Genomic DNA, 24,702 nt, shown 5'->3' on the forward strand with positions numbered 1-24,702 from the left:
AAAATGATATATACATACGACAAGAAATAAGATCAGTTTTCAATTATTTATATTTTATTGTTCATCATTAAAAATTACTTATTCATCTATTTATTTATTTATTTATTTATTCTGCTGTTCTCACAGAAGTAAACTTACCCAATATTTCCACCTTGGTATTAGTCAATCGTTGCATATCTTCCGCGATAGTTTCATCATTCTCCAAAGGAACCATAAGAAAACCATAGACTTCGTCATTACAAACGAAAAATGGCACATCTATAATACAAAACCAATATTTTGCATTTTAACCCTTTGAGATTCGAATTTTTATAAACGCCTTTATGAAATACAAACACAGGTTTTGGGGATCGCTGATTACGAATCTGACATCAGAATTTTTTAATTTAAAATGGTGAATCCAAAATGAATCATAATATTTCCAATTTTATTATCTTTATTAAAATTTGATGTATACCCAGGTAGCAAGGTGACGTCTAATTGACGGCATTTTTTGGTCATTTTATGACGAATCAGACGTCATAATGTCGAGATAAAATGACGTCTAAATGTCGTAAAACTGACGTACATTTGTCTCATCTTAACGACGTCACATATTAACGTCAAAAATACGTCATTATTTTCATATTATTGATGTCATTTTCAAGAAGCTAGTATCGTACATTTGACGGTATTTTATTGTTATTTTTGACAAAACAGGTTTTTAGATTACATTTAATAAAGACGACATTTTAACGTCATTTTTATGACTATCCCAGGTAGTAAAAGCTGTTATTTTGACGTTTTAAAAAATATTTCGGGTACATGTCTTATATATGCAGTACTTGCATTATGAAAATATTGAAATAACATAATTATAAGCTAAAAAAAAAAAATCTACGTTGTTTCTCAACAAGCATCACGACCCACCACACTATAATCACATTTGGAATTGCCTAACTTCCGCGGTCACCCATTCAACTCTGAACCGCCGTCGACGTTGCTTGACTTCGAAGATCGTACGCTACCTAGCCCTTTGTGATGATCCATGAACACTTGATGATCATGAATACATATTTGTTATAGATCAGTTTAATAGATGCGAGAAATATAAAACTTGTAATTAACTAATATTTTTATAAATAAATATAAATTTACAGTTTTTTTCCTGATTTTTACATATGCGAAATAACATGTGAAATAACTTATAAAAATATGTTTTTGCTCTGTTCTTTTGATAAACCTAAATTATACCTCAGACAAAACGCGATATTTATAAAATATTTATAAAATGTTTATAATATTTATTTTAATATTTTATAAATATTTATCCAAATATTTTATAAATATTTTTGTGGTCTTAGATTTGACAAATCATAAAAATTTATCATAAATATTATAAAAATATTTATGAAATATTTATAAATATTTACATAATATTACTTATACAAATCTTTATCTTTTATTTACCATAAATATTATATAAAATATCTAAGCTATATTTTAATATGTTGAATAAAGATTTTTTTCTTCGTATATATAAAATATGTGTAAAATATTTATATAATATTTTGAAAAAATAAATATTAATAAATATTAATAAATATTTATCATAAATATTATGTGCTGCCTGGGATGATTCTAAAATATTGATAGTATTAATTATATAAAATATTATATTAATTTTAATAATGTTGTTTATTAACCAATCTTTAAATAATGATTAATAGTTATAGGTAGCAAGGTGTCGTCCACTAGACCTCAATAATTCGTCATTTGAGGTCAAATCGTCAATTATTACAAAGAATTATAGTTAACGTCAGTAATTAGTCACTAATAAAATCTTATTAATACGTCGTAAAATGATCAATTAACTGACGTTATTAATTAGTCAAGAATATGACGTCGGAAATACGTTGCAGGATGGATAAATGACGTAATTAATAGGTCAAAAAATAACGTTACTATTATGTCTTAATTTGGTAACATGACGTCCGCGACCTTAAATGACAAATTATTGACGTCGTATTAACGTCACCTTGCTACCTGGGTAGGGGTCTCTTTAGGTTTCTAATAACGAAGCTGATTAAAAATATTCAAAATTCAAAATGGCTATCTATAATATAGCACACTAAATGTTTTTTTAAGTCCTTTAAGATCAATAAATATTAGTTTTCAGGAATTTTCGAGACAAAATTTAAATAACACCTAGATAACACGTAGATACACGTATACGTACAGGTAGTTTTAAGTAAAGTAATGCAGATGTAACGAACTGTGGAATCGAAGCTTTTCACGCAACACACTATAAAATCTTTATTTCGATACGAGCCACTTTGCTCTAAATCTGAGTGGATTCTAAAATGTTTTAACTATAATAAACATTAATAACTATTGTTTTTACAACACATGTGACCTATAGTGATTGCATGTGATAGACAAAAATCGACATTTTAATACTTTCCCTTATAATATATAAGTTAAAAAGTTGAAAATTGATTTAAAATTTGTAGTTCCAAACACTCCTATATTATAAATTTTATTTAAATAAACTAAATCAAAATATTTTCGGTCTGCCATATTAGATCCACCATTTTAAATGTTAAAATTCTGATGTTAGATTTGTAATTAGCGACCCCGAAAATCTTTGTATTATAAATTTTATCCAAATGAACTAAATTAAAATATTTTTAGTCCGCCATATTGAATCTATCATTTTAAATTTTAAAATTCTGATGTCAGATTTGTAATCAGTAACCCCCAAAATACTTACAATTGTCACATTGTTAATATTACTTAATGTTCATTTTGACCTGAATTTTTGGGAGAGGTTCAATGGCGCACAGTACAATTGGACACGTTGCAATTGCCCATCGTGCTATTAAACACGAAACATTGCGCACCGTTCAATTGCGCACAGTTCGATTGGACACAGTTCGATTGGACACAGTTCGATTGCGCACCGTTCGATTGGACACAGTTCGATTGCGCACCGTTCAATTGCGCACCGTTCAATTGCGCACTGTTCAGTGGCACACCGTTCAATCAAACGCATATTAAATATTCATACATTATGGCTGCGTTTGCAATGTGTACATAGGTTAGTGACTTGGACGGGGTGGTTGCGGAAGGGGGAGCCGAAGACCCCCCTTGCACCACCCCGTGTATGTGTGTGTGTGTGTGTGTGTGTGTGTGTGTGTGTGTGTGTGTGTGTGTGTGTGTGTGTGTGTGTGTGTGTGTGTGTAAAGCATTCACTGCACCACATGGGTTTGCGACTTAAATGGTGTGCAATTGAACGGTGTGCAATTGGACGGTGTGCAATTGAACGGTGCGCAATTGAACGGTGCGCAATTGAACGGTGTGCAACTGAACGGTGCGCAATCGAACTGTGTCCAATCAAACTGTGTCCAATCGAACTGTGTCCAATCGAACGGTGTCCAATCGAACGGTGTCCAATCAAACTGTGTCCAATCGAATTGTGTCCAAACAAACTGTGCGCAATTGTACGGTGCGCAATTAAACGGTGTGCAACGTTTCGTGTCTAATAGCACAGTGGGCAATTGCAACGTGTCCAATTGTACTGTGCGCCAATGAAAGCCTCTCGAATTTTTCCTCTAAAAAAGGCGTTTTTTGTCAATAATATAAACAATTTTATAAATAATTCATGAAAATAACATACTTTAGTGTTAATAAAGATATTGTTGTGTCCACTCTAGGTTATAAGTCCTACTCATAGGAGCGTACAGCGCGGATTTACCGCGATCTAGAGAGAAAGGGCCTACTGGGCCAGCTGTAGTAGTCAGAATATATATAAATAGGCGAGGATAAGAGCTCTGCGTAACTGAGTGATGTACCCCGAAATTAAAAATAATATAATAGTTGATCTCAAACTTTATCAGTCTCTTCGTACGCCACTACCTCGGACAAACCTTCCCTCATCCCACACCTGAGCGGAATTACCGAAACCGGCATAAAACAAATATTAATGAAATAAAAATGCAAAAAATAGAAGAAAAATTCAAGTTCTAGTCTAAAATAATTAAAAAAGTAATTTAAAAAAGATGGGACTCTAGAGTCCTGCTGGGCCGCAAAGGGTTAACCCTTTAAGAGGATGCTAAACTGCTCGTCAAACTTGATCGAGACCGATAATGTAGTCATTTGGGCACGTTATTAACAAAATTTTAGATATATTTCTTTTATAGATTTAGAAATCCTTTTCCAGAATTAATTGTGGAGAATTTTTAATTCTGTAAATGCAATAAAAAGTTGTACATTGGAACAAATTGTACAATTCTGACGATAAAACAGATAGAATCCTCTTAAACACCGAAAACTTTTTTTCTAAGGTTCCTAGGCTCATTCTAAAAGCACAGTATTGTTCTTTGCTGAAATGCCAAGTGCGCCCCATGCTTATTTTATACGTACAAAGTCTAAAACTTTTATACGCAGCCAATGTTTTCACGAGTCGACTACAGAAGTCGATAACAAAACTATATTTTTCTAACTTTCTTTCGTTTTTCGTATGAAATCGACCGCAGCGCACCGCGTTATTATCTGTACTTTAATTTTGGAGAAGGATTTTCAATTCCATGCAATCAATAAAAAGATTTCGGTGTCCGAAAATTAATGATAAAACAGAGCAGTTTAGTATCCCCTTAAGGGGCATATTTTTTAGCAATTATGTCGGATAAATCTTGTCGCATCTATATGTTTTAAATCATGCTAAAATCGAATCCGAGGTAAAAATTAAAAAATTTAAAATGGTGGATCTAATATGACGGACGTTGAACATAAAAATTCAAAATTCGGGGACAAAAAATATAGACATATTCTTCAAAAAATTTGTAATAAAAAGGTCTTTTTCGGTTTTTTTGTTAAAATGTATAGTTTTCAATAAAAAAATTCGTGGAATTATATTCTTAAAATCATTTTATTTTGATATTTTTTAGCCGTCATTTTGAATTTTACATTTTTCAGGTCATTTTCATAATCAGCAATTCAAATAACCATTAAGTACAAAATTCTATACAATTGACTTATAAATTAAGTGAATGAATCAATTTCATATGCTAAAAATAACATTTTTGCAATATATTTTGTAGAATACAAAATAGTAATAATATACTTTCTGCAACTTCAACTTAATATGACTTAGTTTGTCATCTCTAAAATCTAAAATTATGGTCTGGAAATTTATTTACATTCAAGAGGCTTCTAGAACGAATTTGTCGGAAAAGAGAACATTTTTCATCATTGTTTGTTTAATAACAATTGCAAAATGCATGATTGATGCAAAACTCGTACAGTAGTGCATAGTTCTACCATTAACAAGTATAAAACAGTTTATTTCACAATTATACGATGTAACAGACCTCAGTTATATAAAAAAAACCGAAGAAAATAAAATGGGAAGTATATTTACCACCGCCCCTGAAAAGGTTAAGTAAAAATTTTTTACAATTAGTATCAAACTTTTTACAATTAAAAATTAAGTCAAAATACAAGAAGACAGACACTAATAATTTTGAAAAGTCAATATATAATCTCACGGTATTATTCATAATTCGTTTAAATATTAGAAAAAAGGCGTCAAATTTGGAACATTATTTTGTTTTTTAATTATCTTTTAAATAATGATTAGAAAAACTATTTTTAAAAACACGAACTTAAATTAGAAAGTATCTCCTATCAAATAATACAGTAATTTTTGTAATACTCTTTTGTATTTTTTTAATAATTAATGTTTTCGTGACACATGTTAAAAGGGGGATCTGCCAAAATGGACACCTAATTTGAAACCCGTATACGATCGAAGTATCAATGTTATATTTTAAATCACATATCCAATATAAAAAACTTTTGATCATTTATAAATACTACAAAATGCATGATATCCTAATAAAATTACCTTTTTAAAAAAAGTAAAAAAAGCGGGCCAAGTGTGTGGTTTTTCTTTAAGAAAAAAATCCCAAAATCAAAGAATACTTTTGATAAATTCAACCTAAGTGATATTTTTTTATAACGAAAAAAATCACAAATTCAAGATAAAAATTTTTATCAAATTCAACCTAAGTAATATACATTCCTAAAATAATATAACTTTGATTATTAAAGTAACAATTATTTTAAAATTATTGTATCCACACACAAATTAATTTTTCTACAAAAATAATATGTAAATATTTTGCACCAATTAAGAGTGAACACTACAAAATGAGTGTTAAGTTTTTTCTCTACAAAAATAATGATATGAAGAAATATGTGCCAATCTATAAAAATAGATGTTTATTCTTTGGCTGGCATTTATAGTTTAATTTTTTATTAAGCCTGTATCAGAGTAGAGATTGATATTGGGATTGAATTGAAATGTAATTCATTAGGAACAAAACCAATATTCTTTAACTTTGCTTTGAATGGTCAAATTCCAATAAATACTTTACTATAGAAACTTGGTGCCGCTAAACCGAATAATTTGCAAACTCTTTTTTTCTTTTGTGCGTGCATTTGAATGTGTGTGTGTGTGTGTGTGTGTGTGTGTGTGTGTGTGTGTGTGTGTGTGTGTGTGTGTGTGTGTGTGTGTGTGTGTGTGTGTGTGTGTGTGTGCGCGTGCGTGCGTGCGTGCGTGCGTGCGTTTAATATATAACTTAGTTTATAAGAAAGCAGTTTTTTATATCTTAGTCTTTTATGCGTGCTTACGTTCAAATGTCTCTCTTTCTCTTTCTTTCTCTCGTGCGTTGAAGTATAATGTTATACGTATTATTTTAATATATAAATTAATTTGTAAGAAAGCAATTTTTTATTAAAACAAATTATTCGGTTTAGCTGCGCAAAGTTTCTATAGTAAAATATTTAATGGAATTTGACCATTCAAAGCAAAGTTGAAGAATATTGGTTTTGTTCCTAATTAATTACATTTTAATTTAATGCCAATATCAATCTCTACTCTGATACAGGCTTAATGAAAAATCAAACTATGAATGCGAGCCAAAGAATAAACATCTATTTTTACAGATTGGCGCATATTTCTTCATATCATCATTTTTGTAGAGAAAAAACTTAACATTCATTTTGTAGTGTTCACTCTTAATTGGCGTAAAATATTTACATATCATTATTTTTGTAGAAAAATTAATTTGTGTGTGTGAACAGGGTAATGAAAATGCAAATTAAAAAATAATGCATTACTTACTATTTTTTAATAAATAATTATTTCTTTACACATTAATTATTGAGGAGAAAAAATGGCGTGGTTAAGAGTAGAGGTAGCACGGAGAGCTCCGGAGTGGAAAGTGTTGTGCGGGTGAAATGTGAGAAAGAGGAGAGAAAGAAGTGGAAAAGTGGAAAGAGAAGATCGGGAAATGATCGGGTAATTGGAGGCAAGTGAAGGGAAGATGGAGGTGAGAAGATATGAGGATGGAGATGTCGGGGAAGGAATCGGAGTAGTGAGAGAAGAAGGCAGGGAAGATGGAGGCAGGAACGAGAAGAAGAGGTCAGAGAGAGGGCGCTGGAGAGATGCAACGTGGAAGAGAGTATCGATGGAGAGGAGAAGGGGAATACGGGAACAAAGTTAAGTTGGCAAGAATGCTAGGGCAGGATGGTACCGGGTTTAGGAACGCGAAGTTCCGCACACGTGGTCCATCGATGGCACATGCCAACAGTGTGATTTAGACGCATGAGAAGAAAGAGCATTGCATAGTAAGAAGATAAAGAGAAAGTGTGAAGGGAGAGAAAGTGCAAGGTTCAGAGGAGAGGAATAGTGGTGAGAAGAGAGAAGCAAGAGAGGAAGTGAGGATGGAAGAGCTGGGAAGAGAGCTAAGGAAATTGAGGTGGGAAATGACAAAAGGACTGAGGGAAGTCAGAGAAAGGCTAAGAGGCTTGGAAGAGAGGTTAGAGGCGCTAGAAGGAGAAGGTCTGAGACGGGAAGAAGAGGTAGCAGAAGAGAGGGAGGAGAGGAGGAGTATGCAGGAACCGAGAGAAAGAGGCAGTGGAAGTGAGGAAGCGCAAAAAGGCAGTGTCGAAGAAAGAGAGATGGAGAAGAGGATCGGACAGGATGATAGAAGAGAGGGAAGGAGAAGGGAAAAGGAACAGTCAGATGGAGAGATGAGAGAGGAGAAGAGGGGGGGAAGGCGAGAACGGGAGGAGAAGAGAAGAGAGAGGAGAAGAAGGGAGAGGGCGGAAAGACAGAGACGAGGAGAGCTGGTGGCAGGAGACGAGAAGAAAAGAAGAGGAGGAGAGGCGAAGGGGCGAGGAGAGAAGCGAGAGGGAAGGAAGCAGCCAAGAAGGGACGAGAGTGAAGGAGGGACAGGCAGGAGGAGCTGACAGGGAGGAGAGGAAGAGCGCAAGGAGAATGGAGGAGGAGGATGGGGAGGGAAATGGGAATTGGGATGGTAAAGGGGGGAGTGGGATAGAGGCATGGAAAATGGCATGGAAAGGGAAATGGAGAGGAGGATGAAAGAGAGAGCTGAGAGAGAGGGATGGGAAAGGGTAAGAGGGGCGGAAAGTGAGAGAAGAGTAAGGGAGGTGAGAAGAAGAAACATAATATGGAGGGGAATGGAGGGGGAAGGGGCGATAGAAAGAAGGGCGATAATAGAAGGGATTATGAAGAGGGAAACGGGAAAGGAGGTGGAGGTAGGGATAGTGTCGGGAAGAGTGGGAGAAAGGGGGACGATAGTGGTGATTACGGAGATGGTGAGGGAAGAGGATAGAGACTGGCTGCTGGAGAGGAGGGCGGAGATTAAGAGTCGATGGGATGTGAGGTTGGATGAGAATTTGTCAATGGAGGAGAGGAAAACCAGGTGGAGGATGTTAGAAAGGGCAAAGGAGGAGAGGAATAAGGGAAGGAAAGTGTTCGTGGGGAATAGAAGCATGTGGGTGGACGGGATAGAATGGGTATGGAGTAAAAGGAAAGAAAAGTGGGAAATAGGCGAGGGAGAAGGAAAGGAGGAAGGGAATTAAAGGGAAGAGGAGATGGAGGAGATAGTTTATGTTTTATGCTTTTAGGTTCCTAGGACGAGACGGAGGAGATAAAGAGAGAAACATGGAAGGGGAGAAGACAGGGAAGGAGAGAAACAGGAGAAGTAGGAGGGAAGGAGAGAGGGAGAGAAAGCCTGAAGAGAATGGAGAAGGTAAAGCGGAGAGAGCAGAGGAAGTCAGGAGAAAAAGAGGAGGAGGAGAGGCACCAGGAGGAAAAGGGAAGGAGAGGATCGAGGAGAAGTTGAAGAGGATGATAGAGAAGAAATAGAAAAAGAGAAGAGATAAGTGGAGGAGGAGGGGAGGGAGGGGGTGGGGACGAGCGAGGGGGTAACAGAGTGTAAGGGTCGCATATGGCCAGGTCGGTTTCAGGAGTAGAGGGTTCAAGTCTGTGAACGGTTCGGGAACGCTCCGTGAAAAAAGCGCCTTGTAACCCCAATTGGGACACAATAAATTCTATTCTATTCTATTCTATTCTACACATTAATTATTAAAAAAGTAATACGTAATGAAAAAAATCGCATTACTTATTAAAAAAGTAATGGGTAATAAAAAAAATCGCATTACTTATTTCAAAAATAATGCGTAATGAAAAAAATCGCATTACTTATTAAAAAAGTAATGCGTAATGAAAAAAATCGCATTACTTATTAAGAAAGTAATGCATAATTAAGGATTTTTGCATTAATTATTGAAAAAATATTTTTTAATAAAACCGTAATGCATTACAAAAAGTAATGCAGTATTTAGAACCCTGTGTGTGAATGCAATAATTTTTTATTTAAAATAATTGTTACTTTAATAATCAAAGTTATACCATTTTTAGAATGTATATTACTAAGGTTGAATTTCATAAAAAGTTTTATCTTGGAGTTGTGATTTTTTTCGTTATAAAAATATATCATTTAGGTTAAATTTATCAAAAATATTCTCTGATTTTGTAATTTTTTCTTTAAAGAAAAACCACACACTTGGCGTGCTTTTTTGCCTTTTTTAAGATAATTTTGTTTGAATATCATGCATTTTGTAGTATTTATAAATTATATAGAGGTGACGGGGGCTTAAATTAACAGGGGTAAGTATTAACGCTCAATTTTTGAAAATACTATTCGTCTTAGATGTTCCATTCTAGACTTTTTTTGTTCTACGTAACGCTCTGCACTAGCTGACGACACGCAGTATCCCGCTGAACGTCATGCGAGAAGATGGCGCTTGTCCGCTGCATTTTAGTCAGGTAATGGAAAATTTTCATATACTTAAATTTTGATTTTTGTCTAAATTTGTCGTCATTTTTTCCTTTCATTTGTTTTATATGATTTTTATATTAGTTTGTTTTTAGTTCTTTACATTATTTTGAATATTATTTTACTAGTTTTTGAATGAATTAAATTAAATAATAAATTATTGAGATAGGGCATGTATTAACAAATTTCTGGGGCAAGTATTAACTGTTAATACTTACCCCGCGGTTAATTTTAAGAATGTAGTATGATGTTTAAATCAGAGAACATATACTGTAGTTTTATTTTTTTGTTTTTAGAATGAGAAATTATTTAAAAAAGACGGACAGAGGGACGAAGAGTTTAGAAGTTTACGAACTAGCAGCAAAAGAAGTCGTAGAAAAAAAAACAAGTTTACGTAAAGTAGCGAAAGATTTTAATCTTTGCCACGTTACTTTATATAAATTTATAAAGGCAAAGAAGGAGAATGCTGTTGTTCGTGTTGGTTACACGAAACCAAGACTAATTTTTTCGTCAGAGCAAGAAGCAAAAATGACTGATTACTTATTAAAATGTTCCAGTATTTATTTCGGTTTACTTCCTGTAGAAGTCAGAAAACTAGCTTATCAATGTGCTAGTGTTTTAAAAATGGATAACATACCATCTTCTTGGAATATAAACAAAATGGCTGGACCTGATTGGTTTACGAAATTTATGAAAAGAAATTCTACATTGGCTATTAGAGCCTGAAGCTACATCGTTAAGCAGAGCTACGTCATTCAACAGAACAAACGTATCTGAATTTTTTGATAAGTACAAATCACTTTTATGTAAACATAACTTGACTTCATCTAAAATATGGAATGTAGATGAAACTAGCATAATGACAGTGCAAAAACCGAAACAAATTGTTGCTCAACGTGGACAAAAACAAGTAGGGGCCGTAACATCAGGAGAAAGAGAAACTCTTGTCACTTTAGCTGTTGCAGTAAACGCGGCTGGAAATTTCGTACCACCTATGTTTATTTTTCTACGGGTTAGATATACACAAATTTTCCTCCGAAATGGACCACCGGATTGTATTGGCGCTGGAAATCGTTCAGGATGGATACAAGAGAAAAAATTTTTAATATTTCTGGATCATTTCATTCATCATGCGAAACCCACCAAAGAAGAACCTGTCCTACTCATGCTTGACAATCACAGTTCCCACATAAACATAGAGGTGGTAAATAATAATGCAAAAAATAATAATATAATTTTGTTTTCGTTTCCTCCCCACTGCTCCCACCGCTTACAACCGTTGAATGTAGAAGTATATGGGCCGTTTAAAAATTATATGAGTAGATATCAGACAGCTTGGATGCATAATAATCCGGGTAAAACCATGACAATATATGATTTACCCAATATTGTGAAAGACTCGTTACCCTTAGCCTTGAATCCATCGAATATTATGAGCGGCTTCAGAAAATCCGGCATTTGGCCTTTAAACGAACATATTCCAAGAACATGACTTTGCACCGTCTTTTGTTACCGATCGCCTAAATCCAATCTCAAATAATGATGAACCAACAGCAGAAACAACAGGTATGTCTGTGGAAAATGAAGAAGATGATATAACAAGTGATGTGTCACTTAATTTAGAAAATCCGGAAGTTTTGAAATCCGCACTTGTATTGGATATTAGTGTTACCGAAATTATTAATGAAATGACTCATGACGATTCAGTTGCGAGACCTTCAGGAATTCAAAACGTTAAAGATGTTTTCCCTAAAAAAATTAGACCTCTGCCAAAAGTTCCACCGCGTAAATCATCTATTCGAAGACGTACAAGAAAGTCGGCCATACTTACTGACACTCCTGAAAAGAATGCTCTGGAAGAAGAATATCATAAAAGAGAAAAGAAGAAAACAATGACGCTCAAACGAAAAGAGAAAGAAAATAGGAAAGTGCAGTGGAAAGGAAAAGGGCCAGGAAAAAGAAAGAAAAAGGTTGAAGGGAAAGTAGAAAAAGTAAAAAGGAAAGTTTTTAATAAAAATGATCAAAATGAATGGTTTTGCATTATGTGTGGGGAAGCCTATAAAGATGATGCTCCTGGCGAGGAATGGGTGCAATGTATATTGTGCAAACAATGGGCTCACGTAAAATGCGTGAACGGTAACGTTACCTCATTTATCTGTATCAATTGTGACGATGATGAGTAGTAATGATACTTAATAATAATAATAAAAGTAATAATAATTTCTGAATAGTAATACGAAGTTAGTATATAAAGTTAGTAATATAAAGTTAGTACCTATAGGTATATTTAATGAATAATACCGATGTACTATGTTTTTTTTTATATTTCAAAGAGGTTTATGCGATATTTTTGTTATAAGCTGTAATAATATAAAAACACTATGCTGTGATTTTTTTGTTCCTAAACAGTAATATAATGTTACTAACTATAAATATGTTTAATGAAAAATGTGCTGTTTTTTTGTATTTTAAAGAAGTTCATGCTATTTTTGTTATAAGCAAATAACTTTTTGTATGTAATTACATGATTTAATTAACCTCAAATAAATAAAAAATTTTATAAAATAAAATAAAATTACATTTCTATTTAAAAAAAATTAAAATAACTAGCAGTATTAATATATATCTTAATAGCTGCCGTATATTAATAGTTGCTCCTGGGCTATTAATTTTTGCCTTAAATGCGGAGCAAAAATTAACATGACACTTTTTTCAAAGATTCGTCTCTTATTAAAAACCTATTAGTAATTTAAAAAAATATCCTTGCTTACATATTAGCTAAATGATCATATTAACACTTGCAAAAAGCAATATATCCAAATAATATCTGGATTAGAAAATACAACTGCTTTTTCAAAAAGTGTTAATTCTAGCCCCCGTCACCCCTATCACTTAGGTTAAATTTAATATGATCAAAAATATTATCTTGAATTTTGTAATTTTTCATAAATATTACTAGTAAAGTAAAGAATAAAAATTAGTATTATTAAAAACATTTATTTAAGGGTGTATCGAATATACAATCTTAGACAAAAGTGCATGAAATTTGAAATACTTAAATATCTACGCCTAACGCATAGTAAATCTAAATGTAAGAAACTTGAACGATAATTGGAGTCTTATTTTTACCCTTACAAAGGTATTTTTCACGTATTTGTAATTTTTTTCACTTATGAGTTTAAACTTTTGACAGTGAAAATGCACAATTATCTCAAGTTGTATTTTATTTCTTTAAAACGGTGTAGTGAAGACAATTGAAACTTGGAAGATATTTTCATCTATTTATATACTAGATATACAAAAAAATTCAAAACACTGGTACTATTTCTTCTATATTTTTTTAGCTGTTTCATCCGTCAAGATCGTCTTTTTCCATAAGATAGAAAAGGATACCATGTAAAATCAGTGAAAATTAAAATAGTTATAACTCAACAACCGTTTAAGTGGATGCGTTTTCAATTTTTTGCAATACATTAGGGAAATTAAAAGAACAATTTCACAAATTTTTAGCAACTTTGTACCATTTTAAACTTCAGTCCGATACATCCTTAAAGTTTTATTCAAGCTAATTAATAATTGTAAATATTGATTGACAATTACAGTAATATTTAACCGAGCTACAATTCTATATCACACGAAATCTCTTCTATCTCATGGACACCAGTGTAAAATTTGAGTTATGTCACTCTTTGATTAATTAATTTTACATTGATGTTGATGATTAAATAGATGAGGTATGACATAGAGTTAGGCATTGATTAATTATTAAGAATATTGTAAGGACTATCTTTTGTCACTAAGATACCGGCAATTATATATATTACTAGTAAGCTAAAGAATAAAATTATAATTATAAAAAATGTTTACTTAAAGTTTTATTTAAGCTAATTAATAGTTGTGAATATTGGTTGACAATTACAGCAACATTTAACTAATCCACAATAAATTACACAACATCTCATCTGTCTCATTGGCCTAGTTTACACCGCACGACTTAACCTATGCCCTGACCTATACCGCGACCTAAGGTAGACTAGTAACAAATTGTTTATACCGTGTAGACCTATACATAAGTTTGGACTAATGTAGGTAAGTAGTTTATATGTGTATGCTATAAAGCAGACCCATCTATTAATTAGCATTTACTGGTACACTTACCCGCTTTATAGTACACCACCGTTTACACGCGTTACATTGTGTGGCCTAAAATAGGTCAGAAATCGTGACAAAGTGACCTAAACAAGTTCGCGAGTGTTTACATCGTTGAGACCGGATGGCACTCATTTTGACACGGTTCAAATGGACACAGTGCATTTGCACACAGTGTATTTACACACTGTGCATTTAGACACAAAAAAAATTTTATTAAAAATGTACATCAGTTATATGCACACGTAAAATTTGACCACCGGATATTTGCACACGAAAAAATAACCACCGTTTACTTGGACACGTAAAAGTTGCACACCATTCATTTGCACACCGCTCACTTGCACACCATTCACTTGCACACCGTTCACTTGCCCACCACTCATTTGCACACCAAGAAATGCGCACCGATCATTTGCACACGGAAAGATGCGCACTGATCATTTGCACACGGAAAGATGCACACTGATCATTTGCACACGGAAAGATGCGCACTGATCATTTGCACACGGAAAGATGCACACCGATCATATTCACGCCGTTCATTTGGACACGGTGCTTTTGGACACCGTTTATTTGCACACCGCTCAGTTGCACACCGTTCAATTGCACACCATTCAATTGCACACCATTTAAATCGCAAACCCATGTGGTGCAGTGAATGCTTTACACACACACACACACACACACACACACACGGGGGGGGGGGTGCAAGGGAGGCCTTCGGCCCTCCTCCCGCATCCACCCCGTCTAAGACACTAACCCATGCATTGTACTGCATTGTACTGGAAATTTTGTAAAACATACGTGGTCATTTCGTACGTGGCCATTTCGAACGTGGCCGTTCCAAACGTGGCCGTTTTGGACGTGGTCATTTCAAACGTGGGAAAATTGAACTCCGTGCAATATTTCTCGTAGCCATTCCGAACGTAGCCATTCCGAACGTGGCCATTTTGGACGTGGCCGTTTCGAACGTTGGCAAATTGAACCACGTGCAATATATCCCGTGGCCATTCCGAACGTGACCATTTCAAACGTGGCCGTTTCGAACGTGGCCATTTCGAACGTGGTCAAATTTACGCGTAGTTATTTCGGACGCTCCTAAAAATTTTGACATTTGGAATTTGCATCGTGATATCGATCTCCTGTCATAGAGTATGTAGAGGAAAAATAAAAATAATTTTCTGATATAAATCGACCCCAAGCTTTCGATTGAGCCTAGTTAGAACTCGATCCGTTTAGCCATTTCTGAGATCCGATAATCTCGAGTGCTCGCAAGTCGCGTACTCGCGTAAAGAGCACGGGCTCGCGCTACGCTTTCACTTGGCGCGAGCCACTATCGTGTCTCTTGATTGATTTATACATCTTATCTTTCTTTAGACTTTATGTTATTTGGTTAGTTTCGTCTAAGAAATATATTTTTTAACAAGCACGCTTTTTACGACTCGTTTATTATTTCTCGATGTAAATCGTGAAATTTTGTCTCGAAATATTTAGGCTATTATACATATAGGTTACATATGAAAGTTACGGTCACGGCCTAGCTATACTACGGTCACGACGTAGTAACAGTTGTCATAGCCTGAAAGAAAATGAAAGAGATGTTATTGTATATACGTAATTGTATTAAATCGGATATAATAAATATTATTGGATCTCTATTTTGACCTGGGTATCGGGTGTTGTAATTTCATGTAAAAATTTTCACTTTTCACTTTTTATTTTTCACTCTACTCATTTCTGAACTTTTTCATGACCAAGTAATAATTTACAGAACTAGTTATATCACTGGGTTTTCATCTTTCCGCTAGCACATTTGATAGTGGAAGAGTTCACATAAAAAGTCTCATATTGCCACGTTTCGTTGAGTTACATAATCACGTGAAACTTTTCACTTTTCACTTTTCATCCTAAGGAAAAAGTTAACACGATCGATGCTCTGATCAATTGAGATCTATAAAAGTTTACTTTATAGGCTAACTTTATAGGGGTAAGGTTTACTTATATCTAGATATATACTTCTATCTCATTAGATTTAGAGAGATGTGTGATTGCGAGGACAAATTTGATCTAATCAGATATAAAGAAATCTTCCCATATAAACAAAAAAATGTCTTTTAGATTTCTTTCCAGAGAGCTTTCTCCATAAAGAGATGCGAAGACTCGCGCCATGGAACTCTCTCCATCAGGATACAAAAAATCTAAGCCCTGAAAGGGCTGAGAGCTCACTACGATTACTATCGTATGTTGATCCATCACCGTGGATGGTCTTCTTATGCCTCGGCTACAATGTGTCGTTAGTCATTGGTCGTAGAAAATTACAGTTGATCTTAGAGAAGAATAAGCGAATATGATTAGTTAAATTTGTTACGAACAACGACTAATGACTCATTATAAACGAGGTTTTATACAGTTCTCGGGATGTAAATTACATTACGAGAAAGACAGCATCACGTCTAGCGGCGGTTCCGTAAACTTCGTAGCGACTGCCACAACCGCGACTGCAAATGCTGCACGTGTGCGTACATTGTATTGTGGGAAATATTTTCACATAAACCAGTGCTTGAGCCTAGTTGCCCTTTTCGAGCCGATTCCCGAACGCGCCGCCTTCTATGCCCCCACTACCGCGCGCGGCCTTGACGGCCGAGCCGCCGATCTCGCCCGTACGCTTTGTCTCAGGAGCAGCTCTGTATAAGAAATAGTGCCCTGCACCACAAAATTCATTAAAATTACTTTAAGTAAATAATTTTTGTTTTTATAAACAAAAAAGTACTAACTTTTTTATTACTAATTTATTTTATGTAGTATAACAATATGTAAAAACATAATATGTAAATTAGAATTTTGACAATAGTTTAATTTTTACATCACCCGTGAGGTATTATTATTGATGCTTTTTTTTAAGTGGTTTTCTCAGTAGGCCTAATCCACTAAAAGATGAAATATAATATATAGCTTGGCATTCTTCTAATTTTCCTGTCGTTTTTATATATCTTACAATATATAAAATTTTGTTTTCCTGCCAAGCTGTATATTATATTTCATCTTTTAGTGAATTAGGCCTACTGGGGAAACCACTTAAAAAAAAACGCATCAATAATAGTATCTCACGGGTGATGTAAAAATTAAACTATTGTCAAAATTCTAATTTACATATTATGTTTTTACATATTGTTATACTACATAAAATAAATTAGTAATAAAAAAGTTAGTACTTTTTTGTTTATAAAAACAAAAATTATTTACTTAAAGTAATTTTAATGAATTTTGTGGTGCAGGGCACTATTTCTTATACAGAGCTGCTCCTGAGACAAAGCGTACGGGCGAGATCGGCGGCTCGGCCGTCAAGGCCGCGCGCGGTAGTGGGGGCATAGGAGGCGGCGCGTTCGGGAATCGGCTCGAAAAGGGCAACTAGGCTCAAGCACTGACATAAACAATTAAATTATGATTTAAAATGTCTTTCTTTTTAGTAAATGTTGAGTAATAAATATATAAGGTTTATAGATATCTAAAAGCAATTCTAGAACTGATCTTCAAAATCAATATCTATATTCTATATATATCTATGTATATATATAAGTCGCGATGTATGCATGCCCGTAACTCCTCGGACTGCTTCGTCATTTGTGGTCCGATCCACTTGCAATTGGTCTCAAAATTTAGCATTTTTTCCGGGGATGGCGCATATGGGCTCGAATTTTTCAAAAACTGGGTGTTTCAAAAATGATAGGCCAAAATATACGTATGAATGATTGAAGTCTGTACGCCCGCGAACCACTCCGTCATTTGTGGTCCGATTCTAATGCAAGAGATCTTATTATTTTCCAAATTTTATGAGGATTGCTGCTATAGGTTTGGTTCTTCAAAATACAGGGTTTTTCAAAAATTATCTATATATTAATTAGTAACGAATAAGAGTTTGTCTGTATAACCGCGAACAACATCGTCATTTGTAGCTCGAATCTCTTGCAAATGGTCTCATTTTATTTCAAATTTAACGAGTAAGGCTGCCATGGGATTAGATTTTCCATATACAAGGTGTTTCATTTAAGGACTTACATTTCTTAAAGTTACGCCAAACATTTATAAAACAACCTGTATATGGAAATGAATAAATAAATAATCAATGTAAAAAAGTGTCATTTACATAACAGGGTTTTTCAAAAATTTATATATATAAATTTAGTTGTCTGTATGTCTGTATGTACGCGATAATTTTTGTCATTTGATGTCCCAACCACATGCAATTGGTCTAATTTTGTTTTAAATTTCTTCCAGATTAAAATTAGGGGTATGTTTTTTTACATAAACAGGGTTTTTCGGAAATTTTCTTTGTATAGATTAGTAACGGATATGCGTTTATCTGTATGACCGCGAACTACACCGTCATTCGTAACCCGAACCACTTGCAAATGGCCTTATTTTATTCCAAATTTTTTAAAGATGACAGCCATGGGTTTGGATTTTTCCGTATACTCGAGGTGTATACTCCGTATACTTCCGTATATTCGTTTCATAAATGAATGGCGTAACTTTAAGAAATGTAGGTCCTAAAATGAAACGACCTGTATATTGATACACTGAGTCGATTTTTTATTATAGAGGAAGTTTTATAACATGATCTTCATTATGAAAAGTTTTGTAAAAACATGCATTGGATAAGATTTTCCATATACAGAGTGTTTCATAAATGATTGGCGTAAATTTAAGAAATGTAGATCCTTAAACGAAATCCTTACATAACATCTTCATTATGAAAAGTTTGGTAAAAACATGTATAGGACAAGATCACGCTTGAATACGGCATGATGTACTGATGTAAATGGCACCACTAATGATTTTGTATTATATGATAAGTACGTATGTTTGTTAATTTGTATTTCCGCGAACTACTCACACGGACGTGTATTTTTGATCGAAAAATATAAAATTTGAATATCAAAAGCAAATGGATGGACATAGAAATGATTAGGTTTACATTTCGGTGATATATATATATATATATATATATATATATATATATATATATATCATATATAACTTAATTTCATTCTTAATGCTATACAAATAAAGACTTATCATGAGCTAAAGCAAAAAGTTAAAGGTAAATATAAAAATAAGAGAGAGAGAGAGAAAAAGAGAGAGAGAGAGAGAGAGAGAGAGAGAGAGAGAGAGAGAGAGAGAGAGAGGAACGCGTGTCCCCGCGTGAAACCTTATCTGCTTCCTTCGTCATTTGTGGTCCGATTCTAATGCAAAAGGTCTTATAATTTAATTCCAAATTATTCGAGGATGGTTGCCCTGGGATTGGATTTTTACCATATACAGGGTGTTTTATTTAAGGAATAACATTTCTTAAAGTTGCCCAACTTTTATGAAACAACTTGTATATGGAAATGAATAAATAATCAATGTAAAATGTTGTTATTTACATATACCGGGTTATATATATATATAGCAAAAAGCTATATATATAAGTACGGCTGTCTGTACGTCTGTATGTCCGCAATAATTTTCATCCGATCCGCATGCAAATGGTCTCATTTTGTTTTAAATTACTTCCGGATTAAAATTAGAGATTTGTCTTTAACATATACACAGGGTATTTTCAAAATATATATACAGTGCCTACCAAAAGTTCCGGGCAACCTAAATAATTTTCGAATAGTTTGAAATATAGAATTGAAATTTATTGGGATACAATGGGATCACAAAGTCTATTATTTAACCACAAAAACACCTATTTTTACACTCTCGCGGGACGGGGGGAGGGGAAGCAAACCATCTTAAATGGCACGTGTGGTTGAGTAAGAGCTCATTTGAAAGGGACTTTCAGAGACGAAAACAACGCAAGATCGCCAAAGTGTCCATGATTTTTTAACGCAGTGTTATGATCAATTGAAGATTTCTATTGAGATTTTGCGATAGCGAAAGCCCACGACAACAGAAAGAAGATAAGGCATGAGGTCTCTGTCTCTGCTGACACAAACAAACAAATACACACACACACACACACACATAGAAAGAGAGAGAGCGAGAGGAAGGGGGCAAAAGGGAGAGGGAGAGATGAAGAGGGGGGGAGAAAGAGAGAGAAAAAGAGAAAGAGAAAGATTAATTGATTGATTGATTGATACATTTATTATGCCCAAGCATAGGCTAAAGGGCAAAGTATGATAATAAAGGTTTGGAAACATCATAAGACAAAAAAGCGAATTGAAACGCAAGAAAATGTAACGCAAAATGAGAATTACAATGACAAAGTATCGTTATATAACTTAATATAATTCTTAATATTATACAAATGAAAACTTATCATGAGCTAAAGCAAGAAGTTAAGGGTAAATATAAAAATAATAGAGAGAGAAAAGAGAGAGAGAGAGAGAGAGAGAGAGAGAGAGAGAAAGAGAGGAACGCGTGTTCCCGGATGAAATATTATCTGCTTTCTGTTGTCGACAAGGGCTCTCGCTATCGCAAAATCTCAATAAAAATGTTCAAATGATCATAACTCTGCGAAAAAAAATCATGGAGACCTTATATAAAAGAATGATTGAGATAAGATTTGTTTGGCTGTTAGAAGATTAATTTAACGTGACCTCAAAACGACGTTTAAATCAGAATGTCATTAAGAGGTCAACTAACAATTTTCAGAAAAATGTTTTTAATCTATCTCAGCGAGCACAGAAAGAGTATATGTAAAAGACGGGAATGTTTTATTAACGTTATTTTATGTCAACACGGATTAATCGGGCCTTATATTTTATAAATCCAATAACATTATAACAATATTTCAAATATAGGTACCACCGAATTCTGAAAAACTGCAGTATTTACCATGATTTTTCTAAAAGTTTAAGAAGAAGTAGCTTTTTTATCGAGATATATTACAAATTACATAATTGTAATTGAGCAACGAAAAATTGTTAACAAAAGAAGTATTATGTAATTTTTTTGATAAAACGTATTTTCAACAAGTTCGTGAATAATATTAACTATAATCCTTCATATCTCAGAAATAAAAGGTACCCAGTGAACACATTTTATAGCGGCAATATAACATGGAAGTTACATGTAATTTAACATTGTTATTCTTGTGATATGTAGGTGCTATATGACATGGAAATAACCTGTTACGTAATATTTGTTATACGCAAGTGATCTAGCTGTTATATATCGTTTTGGCGTTACAGTTATTCAACAAAAATTGTATAATCGTAACATAACACGTTTGTATCAATGTTCCCAGGTAGCAAGGTGACGTCTAATTGACGGCATTTTTTGGTCATTTTATGACGAACCAGACGTCATAATGTCGAGATAAAATGACGTCTAAATGTCGTAAAACTAACGTACATTTGTCTCATCTTAACGACGTCATATATTGACGTCAAAAATACGTCACTATTTTCATATTATTGACGTCATTTTCAAGAAGCTAGTATCGTACATTTGACGGTATTTTATTGTTATTTTTATGAAAAAACATAGGTTTTTAGGTTACATTTAATAAAGACGACATTTTAACGTCATTTTTATGACCATCCCAGGTAGTAAAAGCCGTTATTTTGACGTTTTAGAAAATATTTCGGGTACATGTCCTATATATGCAGTACTTGCATTATGAAAATATCGAAATAACATAATTATAATGTAAAAAAAAATCTACGTTGTTTCTCAACAAGCATCACGACCCACCACACCATAGTCACGTTTGGAATTGCCTAACTTCCGCGGTCACCCATCCAACTCTGAACCGCCGTCGACGTTGCTTGACTTCGAAGATCGTACGCTACTTAGCCCTTTGTGATGATCCATGAACACTTGATGATCATGAATACATATTTGTTATAGATCAGTTCAATAGATGCGAGAAACATGAAACTTGTAGTTAACTAATATTTTTATAAATAAATATAAATTTACAGTTTTTTTCCTGATTTTTACATATGCGAAATAACATGTGGAATAACTTATAAAAATATGTTTTTGCTCTGTTCTTTTGATAAAGCTAAATTATACCTTAGACAAAACGCAATATTTATAAAATATTTATAATATTTATTTAAATATTTTATAAATATTTATCTAAATATTTTATAAATATTTATCTAAATATTTTATAAATATTTTTGTGGTCTTAGATTTGACAAATCATAAAAATTTATCATAAATATTATAAAAATATTTATGAAATATTTATAAATATTTACAAAATATTACTTATACAAATCTTTATCTTTTATTTATCATAAATATTATATAAAATATTTAATTTATATTTTAATATGTTGAATAAAGATTTTTTTTTCGTATATATAAAATATGTATAAAATATTTAATATTTTGAAAAAATAAATATTAATAAATATTAATAAATATTTATCATAAATATTATGTGCTGCCTGGGATGATTCTAAAATATTGATAGTATTAATTATATAAAATATTATATTAATTTTAATAATGTTGTTTATTAACCAATCTTTAAATAATGATTAATAGTTATAGGTAGCAAGGTGTCGTCCACTAGACCTCAATAATTCGTCATTTGAGGTCAAATTGTCAATTATTACAAAGAATTATAGTTAACGTCAGTAATTAGTCACTAATAAAATCTTATTAATACGTCGTAAAATGATCAATTAACTGACGTTATTAATTAGTCAAGAATATGACGTCGGAAATACGTTGTAGGATGGATAAATGACTGACGTAATTAATAGGTCAAAAAATGACGTTACTATTACGTCTTAATTTGGTAACATGACGTCTGCAACCTTAAATGACAAATTATTGACGTCGTATTAACGTCACCTTGCTACCTGGGTTATTACGGAACGATGCGTCGTAGTTGACTCAGAAATCAGACATTATAACATCCTGAATGACAGATCTATTTAATAATAAAAAAAATTATTATAAAGATAATGTTTTCAAAAATAACGGTTTGTCTACAATTACTGCGCACAAAAAATGCACAAAATCTAAATTCATCATGTGCTAAACAAAAACAGAATAATAAATGTATACTATTCAATTTTTCTTAGAATTATGATCTGTATAGTTAACCATCTGATTAATCATTTGAACGCTTCAAAGATTAGTGCTAAATAGATCGCAATTTCCATCAAATTATTAGGGTTATGGAAACAGATAAATTTAACAATGAAATTAATAAGTAAATAAATTAATGCTATTTATTTTTAATGTTTTGCAAAATTTAATTGCTTTTATAAAAAATAATATAGTCAATTTACATATAGGTATATGTAAACAATAACAAGTACCCATATCGATGAGTCAAATTGGCATAGCAGGTAGAGTACAAGGTTCGTAATCCTAAGGTCCCGGGTTCAAACCTAGCAGCGGCAAGTAAGAATAAAATAAAAAATAACATAATTTAAATTTAATTAATTAATAAAAATTTATTCTAAATGTAGTATGTGCTGTTGATAAAAATAATTTAAAAAAAATGAAATTTTCATTTTATTTTATTTTTCTTTGTAACTGTTGTGTAACGGTTAGATAACATGTAATTATAACATGTTATATTGCTGAGTCAGAAATTGTAACTTACATGTAAGTTACGTGTAATTTCAGAGTAACGTAACCTGTTATATTCGGTTACATTGCTGTTACACTGCTGCTATATTACTGTGTTCACTGGGTATGCTCAATTCAAAATTTTTAGGGGATAAATGTTTGATAATATGCAATTATTTACCATCAAAATCGTATCAAAACACCTTATTTTTCTCCCGATTCCTACAAAAAGAGGTTACGCAAACCCCAAAATTTCGTTAACTTATATCTCCAAATGTATTTAATCAATGTTAACTTTTTTTTTTAATCGAAAAGAAAAAATCTCAGAATTATGATGGTCTTGGCTGAAAAGTCGAAGATATAAAAAGAAAAGAGATTTTTTAAAAAGAATGAGAAAAAAACGAAAAATTTTTGAAAAAATTTGCCTTTTTTTCAAACGCCCGTATTTATTAGAAAAAAATAGATAAAGTAATTAAAATAGTGATCAGTGGAAAGGGGAAGAGTTGTATTTTAAGAATCTACCTTAATTTTTTTGATTCTGTTCCAAAAATATATTTATTTTGTAATGTGAATTTAGTAAAAAATTAATACAGTTTAAACACAATAATAAAAGAAAATAGTAATATTTATTCAAAAACCATAATTATTAATACACAAAAACAATTATAAATACAAAAAATATTTATTACAAAAGATTTTATTTGTTATAGAAAAAATTTTTAATTTGTAATGCTACTATTGCAGAATATTTTCGCAAAGTGATTGCAACATTAGTAATATATATAAATACTATATGCGTAAATGATACGTAATGAACAAAAAA

The 24,702-nt window shown here is 32.7% G+C and overlaps 1 protein-coding gene across 1 annotated transcript in view; it reads right to left on the reverse strand.

The window, feature by feature from the left end:
* Positions 1 to 24,702, reverse strand: part of LOC118644121 (glycosyltransferase 25 family member-like) — a 123,918-nt gene that overhangs the window by 2,371 nt on the left and 96,845 nt on the right. The window contains exon 4 of the mRNA XM_036283536.1: positions 139 to 258. Within this exon, the coding sequence (XP_036139429.1) occupies positions 139 to 258 (120 nt within the window). The remainder of the gene's footprint in view (positions 1 to 138; positions 259 to 24,702) is intronic.

Source organism: Monomorium pharaonis, chromosome 2 (assembly GCF_013373865.1).
Source record: "Monomorium pharaonis isolate MP-MQ-018 chromosome 2, ASM1337386v2, whole genome shotgun sequence".
In the NCBI taxonomy this organism is placed as follows: domain Eukaryota; kingdom Metazoa; phylum Arthropoda; class Insecta; order Hymenoptera; family Formicidae; genus Monomorium; species Monomorium pharaonis.